Source organism: Pseudochaenichthys georgianus, chromosome 6 (genome assembly GCF_902827115.2).
Source record: "Pseudochaenichthys georgianus chromosome 6, fPseGeo1.2, whole genome shotgun sequence".
NCBI classification, from domain to species: Eukaryota; Metazoa; Chordata; class Actinopteri; order Perciformes; family Channichthyidae; genus Pseudochaenichthys; species Pseudochaenichthys georgianus.
Window position 1 is genome coordinate 18,763,274 of NC_047508.1, and position 14,919 is coordinate 18,778,192.

General features: G+C 42.6%; 1 protein-coding gene across 2 annotated transcripts in view; it reads left to right on the plus strand.

The window, feature by feature from the left end:
* The window catches only part of abcc8 (ATP-binding cassette, sub-family C (CFTR/MRP), member 8), a 70,708-nt gene that overhangs the window by 48,899 nt on the left and 6,890 nt on the right, over positions 1-14,919 (plus strand). For both annotated transcript variants that reach the window (XM_034085403.1, XM_071203475.1), the window contains 13 exons: positions 827-865; positions 1,244-1,342; positions 4,007-4,091; positions 4,394-4,474; positions 6,259-6,396; positions 6,940-7,065; positions 7,273-7,369; positions 8,705-8,955; positions 10,874-11,040; positions 12,020-12,247; positions 12,784-12,876; positions 13,197-13,299; positions 13,674-13,787. In XM_034085403.1, the coding sequence (XP_033941294.1) occupies positions 827-865; positions 1,244-1,342; positions 4,007-4,091; positions 4,394-4,474; positions 6,259-6,396; positions 6,940-7,065; positions 7,273-7,369; positions 8,705-8,955; positions 10,874-11,040; positions 12,020-12,247; positions 12,784-12,876; positions 13,197-13,299; positions 13,674-13,787 (1,621 nt within the window). The remainder of the gene's footprint in view (positions 1-826; positions 866-1,243; positions 1,343-4,006; positions 4,092-4,393; positions 4,475-6,258; positions 6,397-6,939; positions 7,066-7,272; positions 7,370-8,704; positions 8,956-10,873; positions 11,041-12,019; positions 12,248-12,783; positions 12,877-13,196; positions 13,300-13,673; positions 13,788-14,919) is intronic.

Consider the following 14,919-nt stretch of genomic DNA (forward strand, 5'->3'; position numbering starts at 1 on the left):
AAATACAAAACATGTTTACTCTTATAGTCAGAGCACAGTGAAAGTTAAAGTGTGAGATGTAAACAAAATATTGTTATGTCAATTAAAGATTGATTATTAAACACGCTATGTCACATTCCTTGAAATGATTATTGTCATGGTTTATACACAAGATCACTGTTAATATATTACAGTAATAAAGTCAGGGTGTTTTCTTTTTAATATATATAAAATAATATATGTAGACAAAACAAACTCCCAAATATCTACCTCAGTATTTAAGCCATTGGACGTAGCTGCTGACAGAGGCTACATACACGAGCACATACACTAGATGAGCAGGATACCACCAACAACAGCAACAGCCAGCCCCGGCCCCCCCGCTGTGTTGACACACTTATCTCAGCCCGAGGAATCAGATCCTCTGAGAACAGGCTGGCGCTGAATTCCATATCAGCAAATTACAGGAAGAAAAAATTGGAGGGGGTGGTGGGCGTTATTTTCAGGGAGGATAAGATCACAGCTAATGATAGATGTGTTCATGTAGGGCAGTGACATGATTGCCATGGAGGGGGGGGGGGGGTATGGATTAGTGTTTGTTTTGTGTTAATCATTACAGCATGAAGGTGGAGTCAATAATGTGTTCCTCTCAGAGGGAATTGTATTGCCCAATTAATGCTGTGTGTGTGTGTGGTGTGTGTGTGTGGTGTGTGTGTGTGTGTGTGTGTGTGTGTGTGTGTGTGTGTGTGTGTGTGTGTGTGTGTGTGTGTGTGTGTGTGTGTGTGTGTGTGTGTGTGTGTGTGTGTGTGTGTGTGTGTGTGTGTGTGTGTGTGTGTGTCCTCTGCAGCCCCTCAGAAAGAGATGCTGCAGGTGACGGAGAAATCAGGTGAGCTCAGACAATAACAAGTTAAAATCAGGGCGTTTCCATGGAGACACATCACTGTGATCAGTGGAGCAGAAAAGCAATTTGTAAGCTTATCCAGAAGAAGATAATAGAGAATAAGATAGTCCGTCAGCTCACTATTCACCCATGACCTTCAGATTACTTTACAAACACATCACTATGAGTCTCCAGGACGTTTTTTTTATTCATCAGGTATTCTTTTTATTATTGTTAGGCATTGTTAAAGAGTCCCTGTGTCCGGAGGTTGAATAGTTCCTTAAGTCTCTTAAACAAAACAAATGATACGATATCAAATGTTAAGATTGAGAGCAGATTATTGATTGTTTGAAACTTCTGCATGTGTTTTAAAACCTCTGGTAGGAAGAGAGGCGCTGTGGGCTACGCCTCCCAGAAGCCCTGGCTGTTGAATTCCACCGTGGTGGAGAACATCACCTTCGAGATGCCCATGATCAAACCTAGGTAGGAAAACTTCCCTGCACCAAACCAGAGTCTTGAAAAATGCATGATAAATGAACTTTTATTATTTATTAAGCTGACTTTGTATTTATTCTATTTACATTCACATTCAATATACTGACATCAGGGCTGCCATACAAGGTGCCAAACTACTGGTCAGGATCTAATGCTCCTCATGCACCCGCACACCGATGGAAATGGTTTCTGGAGGAAGTTCTGTTTCGGATTTGTGACGAGCAAATCTTCTAACTAGTAGAAACTCGCTCTACCTCCTGAGCCGTATACAAAGTTATACCGGCTGAGCTTCTCCACAGCCGCTGCAACAAGCAAAACATTTCATTCATCATTGATGTGGTGCTATAGGAAGGTGCATAAAGCATAAAGGAAACAGTTTGTGTATGTTTCTGTGGATGACAGACTGCAGTGCAAGCAGATTCAAAGTGGGGTCTTTTGTCTCTATTCAGTTTACTCTCATTCATTCAGTATCAATGTGGTAAACTTATAATCAGAAAAACATCTTAATCTAACAGCATTCAAAACGGTAGCCTTCAACATTCAAAGGCTTTATTGTCAAATGCACAGAAGCTTCAGTCGCAGGCTCCTCCAACAATGCAACACACTTATACAACCTGACCATAAAGTCATGGACCAGCTCATCTTTAAGAAACTCATAAAGATCATAATCTTTATTAAAGACCTTAAGTGTTCAAATCTGACAATTAAGTGGGTTGATTTGACAAGGTTGCCTCCTAACATCCTGTTTTCATCTCTTTTCCTTAGTTTTGTTTGATGCCTCTCTCCAAGTGAACTTTTCTCCAGAATGTCCTCTTGCATTAGTAACCACTGTGCGTAAGCTGTCATCCCCACAATAATTACTGCACTTTCTTTTGTTGCTTAATTACAGTCGCCGTGGCACCTTGATCAAAGTTAAACAAACTGTCTGTCTGTTCAAGTCAACACTGTGAATCCAGTTGGGGACTTCCCAGTTATCCTGTTCTGACACACAGACCCTGTGAACCAGGATTTGTCTTTGTGTCTCTTCACTTGGAGTCCATCACAGTTTCACTCCCTCCTGGCTCAAGAACATATGCTGTTTTCGCCTGCGTGGGCACAATGAAAAACAAACACACTCTCATGTAATGACTTACATTCAAACAAAGAGGCACTCGCTCACAGTTTGTATCCTTACAACAAATGATCTTTTTGAAAGGTTAGTTGCTCTGATTTATGACCAGGCTCTCTCTGACTCTAATGGACTGTTTTTTTTAAAAACTACATCTAATGGGTCGCTATGGTTTGTTGCTGGGGATATGTTTGCCCAACCTGCGCTGCTTCTCCTCACTGTCTCCTCGCTGTCTCCTCGCTGTCTCCTCACTGTCTCCTCACTGTCTCCTCACTGTCTCCTCTGTCTTGCTCTTCACACTCCTCTCACACCCCCCCCCCATTCTGTCACTTAATGTTCTGGTTAGATCCAGAGGAGCCAAATCACTTACGGGATTCAGCACGAGGTGTTTCCAAAAAAAGATATTAAATAGTGACACTGCAAATCTTTCGATCATGTTGCAGTCCAAGCACGCATTTAAAAAAAGTGAAAGTTGAAAAAAGAAATATCTGCACCTGTCATGATTCATCATGTTTGGCTTGGAAGGCTCAACTCTTCCTTTATGGGTGAACATGTTATTAGCTCGGCGTCTGACTGTCTTTCAATTGGACATTCCTTTCCTTAACCCATCATCTAAATAGTGGTGTTCTGTTTGTGGCATGCTAATACGCTGAACAAAGATGATTAACAAGTCACACAATAAACCAACTGAACATCTGAAGCTTTAACACAATATTGTTATATGAACTTGTCCACCTCCAAGCTTGTGGCTTAATGTGTGCCATACATAGGTGGGCATGTTGTCCTGCAATATATGACTGGTTCCTTTATTCAAAACAAAACCATTAAGTGACTCTGAATTCATAAATCTATTCATGGACATTTAGTAATTTGTTGGATTTGCATTCAAAATATATATTCAGCTGGTGAGGGCACATCCCGTTCATTAGTAATCTCATAAAGATTCATCAGGTTACGGCAATCGGATACATTTAGCAGACTACTTCAAACAGGAATAATTGACCTTTTCCGGGCTGTGGCACATTATTATTAAATCACTAAGCTTGTCAACCTGTCATGTTGTTGCCGTAAGTTTAAAGATCTTCTGGGTATCATTTCATAAGGATAATATATAGAAATGAAATGCAATTTAATAAACATGTGATTTATTTAAATCTAAACATGAATTATTGATTGGTGCAGCAATGAACTTTTTTTCCCATTGTGACTGTGCGCTTTTTGAATCTGCCTCTTATTCTGTGTCTGTGTGTGTCTGATGAAGAAAGTCTGATGAAGCACGCGCTGAATCTCTCATGTGGATCAATAAAGGCAGCTCAAACTCCTTCTACTGTTTAGTTTTTTTGGTTGTGTTGAGCATACCTAATTGCAAGTTATATGTAAGATATGTATTAGCATACCTAATTGCAAGTTATATGTAAGATATGTATCATTCATTTTCATTTACTGTCAATGCTGTGAGGTTAACAATGAGCAGACCCTGAGTTTCCTTCTGGCTTGAATTAGCAGCTGTCCTCACTTGTATTCTGTTTGTTTGTGCCCGGCAGGTTTAATGCTGTGATCGAGGCCTGCTCCCTCCAGCCTGACATTGACATCCTTCCACAGGGGGAGCTGACAGAGATCGGGGAGCGGGTCAGTATCACAGTAACATTTAGGATTGTCTGTGTTCTTTTTGTTCCCAATGCTCCCACTGTGCTTTCTGTACTGCAGAATCACTTGTCATCATTACCGTGCAGCCAGGATGTTTTGTATGGAGGGAGCTGGACTGATCTTGTTCTGCCGAATAACTGTCATGTTAGATTTCTTCATGCTGGAAATAAACTTTGATCTCCTTTGTTTCTGGGGATAAATGCCACATGCATTCATGGATGTAATCATGTTCATCCTTCTTCCTAGTAAAACCGTGTAATAAAGTTGTCTGCCCTGTGGCGCAGGGTATCATCCTGTCAGGGGGACAGAGACAGCGTATCAGCGTAGCTAGAGCTTTGTACCAACAGACCAACGTGGTCTTCCTGGTGAGTCTTCACACACACACACACACACACACGCACGCACACGCATCTTACAAGAAGGTTTTTAGTTCTTGGATTGTACTTTAATCAACCTTGTTATCTATGGGCTCAGAACAGTCTCATAATACACACATGCACACAGAAGGATTCACACTTGTATTTCCGGATCCACACTTGTGTTTTTCAAAGCACACACAAATGTGTTCCGTTTCATATACATGTAAATAAAATCCAAATACAGAAAAAAGTTTTACATATGTATTTTTGATCCTCACATATTTGTTTTCTATTTAAAACCTCTGCACCTGCAAACACAAACCGCTTTCTGTGCACGGATCGCTGTGCATTCGTGTGTGGGTTTTTGAGACTCCCCTGACGGTCAGCCGATTCATACTTGTAATTTTTTCTATCAGCCAATCAGATGTCTCCTTCATTCTAAGCCAATCAAATGAGCGCGCCCCCACGAGGGTATGATTTCTTGCGTTCATGACACTTCATATACGCATTTTGCACTGTCCGGTCAGCTCACAATACAGTACAGCTCAATACACACAATTGTTAAGGGGATGCAGACCAGAAAAAGACTTTCGTCTTTTATGACGTCTTGTCTTTTGAGCAATATATATATAAACTCCCCAAACAGGCGAAAACCTACCAGTTTCACCCACTTCTGCCACCTCCCTCCATGCCTGGTTCCTCCGGTTTGTATCCCGGTAGGTGAAGAGGGTCTGGTCATACAAAACCGGGTGATTTTCTACGGCGATAGTTAGTTTCTCCTCCAACTTTTTTTGAAATATAGAAATGAACGGCGGGATATCTCTCCCAGCTTAGACGCGGTTTGATTGGCTACGGCTTGAGCTGTCAGATTTTCCGAAACGGGATTTGATTGGCTGGCGCTGGCTAAAACGGCGGAGACGGACCGCTATGCTACCCACAATTCAGTTCGGCGAAAAAGCGAGGCAACGTGACGTCACCCCATTCAAAGTGAATGGGCAGATTGAAGCTGTCGAGGCTGTCGACGCTGTAGTGTGGACGGGCCGTCAGGGGAGTCTCAAAAACCCACACACGAATGCACAGCGATCCGTGCACAGAAAGCGGTTTGTGTTTGCAGGTGCAGAGGATTTAAACGGAAAACAAATATGTGAGGATCAAAAACACACATGTAAAACTTTTTTCTGTATTTGGATTTTAATTACATGCATATGAAACTGAACACATTTGTGTGTGCTTTGAAAAACACAAGTGTGGATCCGGAAATACAAGTTTGAATCCTGCTGTGTGCATGTGTGTATTATGAGACTGTTCTGAGCCCATAGTTATCGGACACATTCTGTATTCAAAGTGAAATGACGTTTGAAACTTTAATAAGAACTCTGATGTGAGTCTTTTAGTGATGCCTTCATACGTGACACACATGGTAACACTTTCTAACGCTGAGCTGCAGGGCTGAGGAGCTTAATGAAACTTTTAAATGTCAGTTTGATAATGTCAGTTTCTGACGGGTTATTATTTCTTAATTAATATTTTAGGCTATAAAACGTTAGAAAAAAGTAAGGAAAATTCTATTCACAATTTCTAGGATGCCACAGTGATGTTGTTCATTCTCTTGTTTATTCTGAATAAAGTCTAAAGTTGTAAGATGATAAAGTGACACTCATATATGACAACGAACAAAAGTGTTAATCCTATCAAAAGCTGGAACCACGCAATAACACACACAAAACTCTAACTTTGAATGTTGTTTTTTAAGTTGTGATTTCTTAATCTTTGAACTGATGTTTTTTTAGGATGACCCATTCTCTGCCTTAGACATCCACCTGAGTGACCATCTGATGCAGGACGGCATCCTCAAGCTCCTTCGAGAGGAGAACAGGACGGTGGTGTTGGTCACTCACAAACTGCAGTATCTCCCACACGCGGACTGGGTATGACCAGCTATGGATTTAATGGGGCCGTGTTATGCTAATTGTCCGGTTCATTCATTGTATGTTATGCCTCTAATGTGACATGTTTACATGCTTTAATGTTCAAAAAGGTCTTTATTTTTCTCATCCTGTCTGTGATGCAGCACATCTTTTCACCCTCTGTCTGAAACCAGAGCCCCTCGCCCAGAAGCTCGAGTGTAACATAATGATGCTACTATTATACTGAAGTGGGGGGGAGTGTGTGGCAGAGAAACTGACCGATATAACACACTACAGGCAAGGGAGACCCAAATAACAATAATAGGGCCTCTTTAACTGGATACCCAGCAGGTTTACCGACTCTTTACTCTTAAGTAGTTGCAGTAATTGATTGTTCCCTTGTAATGGTGTTATATTATTCATGATGTAAACATTATATTACTTCATTTGGGATGCAGACTGTTTATGTCAGAAACAACCCAGATGTTTGCAGCCTCATTTCCAATGTGTCCTCATGCTAAAGATTTCATTTCTGCTATCTACCTTTCTGTATGTTTGTATTAGATCATTGCCATGAAGGATGGCACGATCCAGGCTGAAGGGACTCTGAAGGACATCCAGAACTCTGAGCCCGACCTCTTTGAGCAGTGGAAAACCCTGATGAACAGAAAGGACCAGGAGTTTGAGTCGGTGACTAATGGCTGCACATTTAAAGGGCTAATGAATCATTAGTGACTTTAAATCTTTAAAACACTTTTAGATTCTGGAGAGGTGCAAACAATCCCATGCTGCTGGGAATGACAGTTTGAATACCTGGATGTTTGCTTATTGTCTCAGCAGATTGTACCCTTCAGTATTCTCAGGAGAATCATGTATTTATCTTTATGTATCCTCCAGGAGACAGAGGCAGCGAGTATGACAGATATGGAGAGGAAGAACCTGCGGAGGGCCATGTACTCCAGAGATGCTGCCAGGACTGAAGAGGACGAGGAAGGTGAGCGGTTACATGCTGACATACAACTGCAGTCATTCATTTACCGACTTCAGCTTCATCATAAAGGCAGAATATCATTTCTCTTCTCCTGTTGTGTCTATTTGCCGAGGAGCAGCACCTCTTACTCTAAAAGCTTAAGCTCACCCGCTTCATTTGAATGTCCGGCTACATTTACATAACTGTCTGTTCTCAATGTATTCCATCCCAAATGCAAACTTTACAATGCTCCAGACTTTCTTCTTGTCTTTGTGACTTTCTCAGCAAACAGATATATCAGCACCTTCTCTCTCTCACAGCCTCGTGCTTCACACCGCCTATAATCCTTTACCTGTTTATCTCTGCTGTTAACTGTGCAGAGGAGGTGCTCTTTATTTGGGTTCTGTGTTGTCTCCCGTGCGCTGATGGACTTACGGGATGTCTCTGGAGGCATGTGGTGCAGTGGTTTGTGCGTTGGTGTTGGCATCAGGGGGTCACAGGTTCAAACCCCACTGCAGTCAGCATGTCGTTGTGTCCCTGAGACACTTCACCCCAAATTGCTGCTGTGGAGATTGCCCACAGTGTTGAGTATGTGAGTCGCTTTGGATAAAAGCAAGTGACATGTAATGTCTCCAGCACAAGCTGCTGCCCTCATGTTTGAGCGAACAGGTGTGGGCAGAAAGCATGGACTGTACAACAAGTCTGTGGCATCGTGCCGCTGCAAGCAACTCGCAGCTTCTCCCACCCCCTTAGAATCTCATCATTTTCTTTTTCACATTTTTTCCCCAATCATTTGTCACTCCAACTCCTCACGTTTAACATAATGCCAGCATGGTGCACAGTAGATAATAGTAGTTGCAGTAGTCAGTCATCTTCTCCCTTTCTCTTTCTCCTCTACCCTCCGGCTTCCTCTCCAACAGCCTCACGCTCCAGACATTTCTGCATGATGTGATGCGATTTATATTTACATCAGGGGAAGGGAGGAGGCGGGAGGTCATTACCGTTAGCTCCTTATCCCCAGCCAGCTATTCATTACCCCTGAAAAACACTTTTGCTTGGTGTTGAGAACATGATATTAGATGATGTGGCCTGTAGAGTATGTCCTATTTGGTTTCCTTTTCTGGGTTAGGAGTCGTTGTTTAGACAGATACAAGGGGAAACAACGAAGACATGTCTCAGAAAAGGTGACAGAACAGGAAGAACTGGAGTCCACAGGTAAATGCAGAAATAGTCTTATATGTAAACTACCAATAGCTTTTATTACGTATTATAAAATGCGATAATGTTATCTGTCACAACTCTATAATTCACACTGAACCACCACTCTGAAACATTAGAACATTTCTGTCTTGATCCCAGAGGAGTCCTTGGAGGAGAGTGACGATGAAGACATCATGTCCCAGGCGATGCGTCACCGCGCCACCATCCCCTGGCGCTCCTGCGGCACCTACCTGTCCTCCGCCGGGGTCGTCCTGCTCACCCTGCTCCTCCTGTCCCAGCTCCTCAAACACACCCTCATGGTCGCCATCGACTACTGGCTGTTCCACTGGACGTCACACGTCATCGCCGCCAAGACCTTAGCAACAGCTCGTAACTGCACCGACGTTCAGGTGAGGCAGAACATGGTTTGTGATTGTATTGACTTGTTGTTATCTGTCATTATGTTGATCAGCAGTTTTTGCAGTCATACATTTTTTTTGTAGTGATTGTCACTGAAAAATCTGTAGTTGTTGAAGCGTCTTAATGACAATCCATTGCTTTTTCTCCTTCTGTGCTTTATCTGGTGTGTTTACCAGAGGATCATTGGAATAGTAAAAAAGAAAAGAGACTTAGTTTTACAACTTTATTTTGAATTATTATCCCGTCTAGCTACACATTCTATGTATTAAATATACCAGCTACGCATTCGATAATAATCATAACTAAGGCCATTGAGAGCAAGCTCTGCGACTGAATACGTTACATATAAAGCAAAAGAAGTAACTCAATATTACAGTATCAAAACATCTGTCCATAGATACCCAGGCATTCACTCTGCTCTCTGTCAGTGGAAAGTGATGCAAACATTTTCCTTATTCTACAAGCTTTTGCGAATGTGTCCATAATATGGAAAATAAAGACTGCAAACCGTCGACGGGGGGGTTGGGGTGCTAGTGGAGCCTCGCAGCAGCGGAACCGTGCTGCGCCACACTATTAAACCGTGCTACGTGCTGCAGTGGAAATGTGCATAGGTGCGCCGCATTTGCGGCTCAGTTGAAGCTCAGTTGAGGCTCCCTCCGCAAGATGAGGCCCCTTTCGCGAGCTGAGGCCCCACGCAGTCTGCGTGATCTTCCTGTAGGGAGGGACCTTCCTGGCCACACGTCAGGGTCACCCCAGCTGTTGGCAGTTGATTATGATCCGAGACAAGTGAAGCAGCTGTGTGTGTGTGTGTGTGTGTGTGTGTGTGTGTGTGTGTGTGTGTGTGTGTGTGTGTGTGTGTGTGTGTGTGTGTGTGTGTGTGTGTGTGTGTGTGTGTGTGTGTGTGTGTGTGTGTGGGTTCCTTCATCTGTCACGTTTCACACATTTACAAATTGTACAAGTGAACACTGTCGCTTCAATGCCAGGTCATGTGGGCCTCAGAAGTCCTCTGCTACTGTCAAGAAACAAACTCTGGCACATGACCTACACTGTGTGAATCTGCCAGGCTGCTAACTTGAGTTGTAAAACTAAATATGGTTCAATAAGGTACACAAAATGTGCTTAGTTACTGAGTAGTGAATAAGGAACGACTAGATAGTTAATGGTAATGAAGATTTCCTGAGTGACTGCGATTGAAGAACTGATGGTTAGTTACTGGTAAACAGACGGGGGTACTGTATTAATGAATGATTCGTTAATGGTTAGTTAATGAGGAGTTCCTGGGTGACTTTGATTGAAGCAATAGCCGCTTTCACACCAAGTACTTTGCCGTACTTAGTTCCCAGCACTTAGTTCCCAGCACTTAGTTCCCCCATGGAACTAAAGAGCCGATCGCGCTCACACCGGAATAAATTCCCTGTGGGAAGATTACGCAAATGAAGCCGGACATCACTTCTTCTTCTTCTTCTGCTTTGAGTTTACTGGCCGGCCGCAAACAACTTCACTGATTTGTTCTTGTGCAACACCTGAATACGATCGCCACAAAAAGCTTTATTCAAATTTGGCACAAACATCCACTTAGACTCAACGATAAACTGATTAGAAATTGGTGGACCACAGTAAAAGTACATTTTATCTCTTATAAATATTATAAATAAAACAAGCTGTGGCAATATACTAATACACACCTAAGAGGTATGAAGAGATATGCCTAAGAAGATACAATTATGAAACTTTGGACTGACACAAATGTAAAGAGCAGCTTAAATGTTTGTTTTGGGACAGTTCACTTAATTTGTCATCTTTTAGTTGTGTTTTTAATGCAAAGCCTGGCTTAGAGCACTTTGAGCTACACAAATATGGATATTATTGTTTTGCATTGTATTATTATACCCTCCTCTCTCTCTGCAGGGCTGTGGCTTCAGTCACTCGTGGTATCTGTCGGTGTTCAGCGTGCTGTGCTGCCTGGGCATCGTCCTGTGTCTCGCCACCGCCGTCGCCGTGGAGTGGACCGGCCTCAAAGTGGCCAAAGAGCTCCACCACGACCTGCTCAACAAGATCATCCTGGCCCCCATGAGGTTCGACGCTCTGTGTGTGTGTGTGTGTGTGTGTGTGTGTGTGTGTGTGTGTGTGTGTGTGTGTGTGTGTGTGCGCGTGTGTGTGTGTGTGTGTGTGTGTGTGTGGTGTGTGTGTGTGTGTGTGTGTGTGTGTGTGTGTGTGTGTGTGTGTGTGTGTGTGTGTGTGTGTGTGTGTGTGTGTGCACTGTAGCACTGCCTCATGAAGTGTGAAGGAGGCAGAGAGATTAATGCTCACTGTGTGTGTGTGTGTGTGTGTGTGTGTGTGTGTGTGTGTGTGTGTGTGTGTGTGTGTGTGTGTGTGTGTGTGCGTGTGTGTGTGTGTGTGTGTGTGTGTGTGTGTGTGTGTGTGTGTGTGTGTGTGTGTGTGTGTGTGTGTGTGTGTGTGTGTGTGTGTGTGTGTGTGCACTGTAGCACTGCCTCATGAAGTGTGAAGGAGGCAGAGAGATTAATGCTCACTGTGTGTGTGTGTGTGTGTGTGTGTGTGTGTGTGTGTGTGTGTGTGTGTGTGTGTGTGTGTGTGTGTGTGTGTGTGTGTGTGTGTGTGTGTGTGTGTGTGTGTGTGTGTGTGTGTGTGTGTGTGTGTGTGTGTGCTGGAACAGATCAATTAAACATGTTAAAAGCGTCTTTGTTCCCCCCATTACCCAAGGCACCATCTGCTTTCCTTACATAGAGCCCAGGAGACATCACTTACATAAAGACGTCCGCATGCACATCAAAACCCTGCATGTCATGTATATAGACTCACACACAGCTAAACAACAGATGCATTTCACGTTACATCATTTATTCAACCACCACATCTGGGAAGATTCATAAATATTGTCATGTGGAAATCTCTGAAATATGATTTCTATATAAAGGATTTAGTATATCATAGAAACAATCTGGGCAAATAAATGGTTTTGAAATGAAATGACCATTATAATTAAAAAGGAAAATAGATGTCTGAGTGTTAATACATCTTTTTGTATCCCTGCAGGCTGTTTGAGACGACTCCGCTCGGCAGCATCCTCAACAGGTTCTCCGCAGACACCAACACCATCGACCAGCACATCCCCACCACCCTGGAGTGCCTGTCCCGCTCCACCCTGCTGTGTGTGTCCGCCCTGGGCGTCATCTCCTACGTGACCCCCGTCTTTCTCTTCGCCCTGCTGCCGCTCACCATCGCCTGCTACTTCATCCAGAAATACTTCAGGGTGGCCTCCAGGTGAGGCGGAGCATATAACAGAGGATTGTTTTTAATGTTCTGGTGTGAGAAATTAGACATTAGAAATAGAAAATGTCAAAGAAGTCATTTCAGTTTGGGTTTCTCCACCTTTTTCTTTTTAGCAGGCTTTGAAATGGCCTTTTTATCATTATTTGAACTTTTAATGAACAAATAATTGAAGGGTTAAATAAATATAATGTTGAGGGAGAATATATTGAGTCTCCCAATATAATTAACAGATTCCCCATAAGGCACAGAGTTTTTGGGAAATAAATTCGATGTATGCTGTAAAAATTAAAGCCCTGATGCAAGATTTTTTTTGTGCCACTGGTTTCACCAACACTCTAGTGTCATTATTTCCCATTGAACACATGCATGCCATAACCCACAGTCCAATGCAAGTGGCTGCACAGAAGTGGGATGCATGTCACAGTGACATTATCTTTCTTTTGTTTCATTATCGACCTTTTCAAATCATTTGAACTTTGCTCCAGTTGATATTTCCCTCTGCGCTGTGTGCTCTGTGTCGTGGTCAGGGACCTGCAGCAGCTGGTGGACATCACCCAGCTCCCGTTGCTCTGCCACTTCTCTGAGACAGTGGAAGGTCTCACCACTATCAGGGCCCTCAGGTATCAGTCGATTCAACTACTTTAAGAACATGAGCAATAAGACCTGAGGATTACTGTTTTATTAGCATTTCAAGTAATATAAGCATCTATGTTACGTTTATCTACGTTTTACTGATGGATTTACTTGTTACTTTAAATGAAATGTGTCTTTATGGTGACTAACAACATCTGTCCCAGGACTACAGATGAAAACTAGCCTCAAAGCTAACTGGCAGATTTACAGAAATGTGTATTACTTTGCACAAAGAGGAGGATTTAAACTCTAACATGTACAAAAGTGAGACTGATATGAATGAGACATGTGCTTTTTTGATTGGCAGGTATGAGCCCCGGTTCAGACAGAGGTTACTTCAGTTCACGGACGCTCACAACATCGCCTCTCTCTTCCTCACGGCAGCCAACCGCTGGCTGGAGGTCCGCATGGTAAAGCCCCGTCCTCTGATCCGTTTCTTACCCTCAGATCAGACCTGGTGACTGTTCGCCAGACAGCAGCTGCTTCACATGTATGTTGATGTTGCTGGCTCCCTCTGTTGGGATTCTGAAAAACAGAATTGTTCCTCACTCTTTAATATCACACTACCTCTACCTTCATGGTTATGGAACAGCTGCGTGCGGTATGCTGGTCATTTGGCCTCTCCTGTTTCAACATAACAGAGGTGTTAAGATATTATATGTGTGTGTGTGTTGGCAACAAACTGATCTGCGATAATGTATCTGCATTTATCTGTATTGGCCGAGCTGAATAATTGGGTGCTGTATAATCTTCCTGCTGTGAAGCTGATTCTGTCTCTGTGCAGGAGTATGTTGGAGCGTGTGTGGTGTTAGTGGCAGCCGTGGCCTCCATCACCAACTCTCTCTACAACGAGCTGTCCACTGGCCTGGTGGGGCTGGGCCTGACCTACGCACTCCTGGTGTGTGTGTGTGTGTGTGTGTGTGGTGTGTGTGTGTGTGTGTGTGTGTGTGTGGTGTGTGTGTGTGTGTGTGTGTGTGTGTGTGGTGTGTGTGTGTGTGTGTGTGTGTGTGTGTGTGTGTGTGTGTGTGTGTGTGTGTGTGTGTGTGTGTGTGTGTGTGTGTGTGTTTTATAGCTTGTAATCTTGCACATTGTAAACTTGCACCTTTAAAGAACAATACAGGTGGTTTTAGCCAAACTTTCAATTTGAAATAAAGTGTTAGCTGCTTTTTCACTTTTTTGTTCTTTCTGCAGAAAATACAAAACAGCTTCTTCTTTTTTAAACTTTTTTTTTATTGAGTCAGGCACAATGAGTTTACATTTATACAGTCAATATTTTAATTTATTTTTCCCCTTTCCCTCCCTCCCGGTCCTAGCTAGTAAAATAAATAACTAACTAAATAAATAAATAAGATAGATACCTGTATAGGTAAAAGTAAAGTAATATAGAAGATAATATTAAAAGAAAATATATAGATAAGGGAATAAAGAATAGTAACAGTAATACTTGTACCCATATACTCATATGTATACCCACATGTACACATGCACATACATACACGTACCTACCTACATACATACATGTATACAAAGACAGAACAAATAAATAAAAAATTAATATAAAAAGAGACACAAGAGGAAAAAAAAAGGAAAACAAAAAAAAACATACATTCGTAGTTCCCCCTCTTTCTCCTTAACGTAGTGTCTTAAGTTCAGCTATGTAGGCTATCATAGAGCCCCAGACAGATTCAAATAGTTTTGAGGAGCCCCTCAGGTTATATTTAATCTTCTCCAAGTTCAGGTACAACATTAGATCTTTAAGCCATTGAGATGCTTTAGGTGGTATAGAAGATTTCCATTCTAGGAGTATTCTTCTTCGTGCTAAAAGAGATGCAAAGGCTATACTGTCCTTAGTTTTCCTCTTCAACATTCGGTGGCCAGGCATTACTCCAGAAATGGCAGTTTCTGCACATGGTGTCAATACCACGTCCAAGGTGATTGAAAATGCTTGTCCAGTATCCTTGTAGGCGAGGACAAGACCAAAACATATGAGTCATGTTTGCTGGTGACATGTGGCATCTGTTACAAGTGTC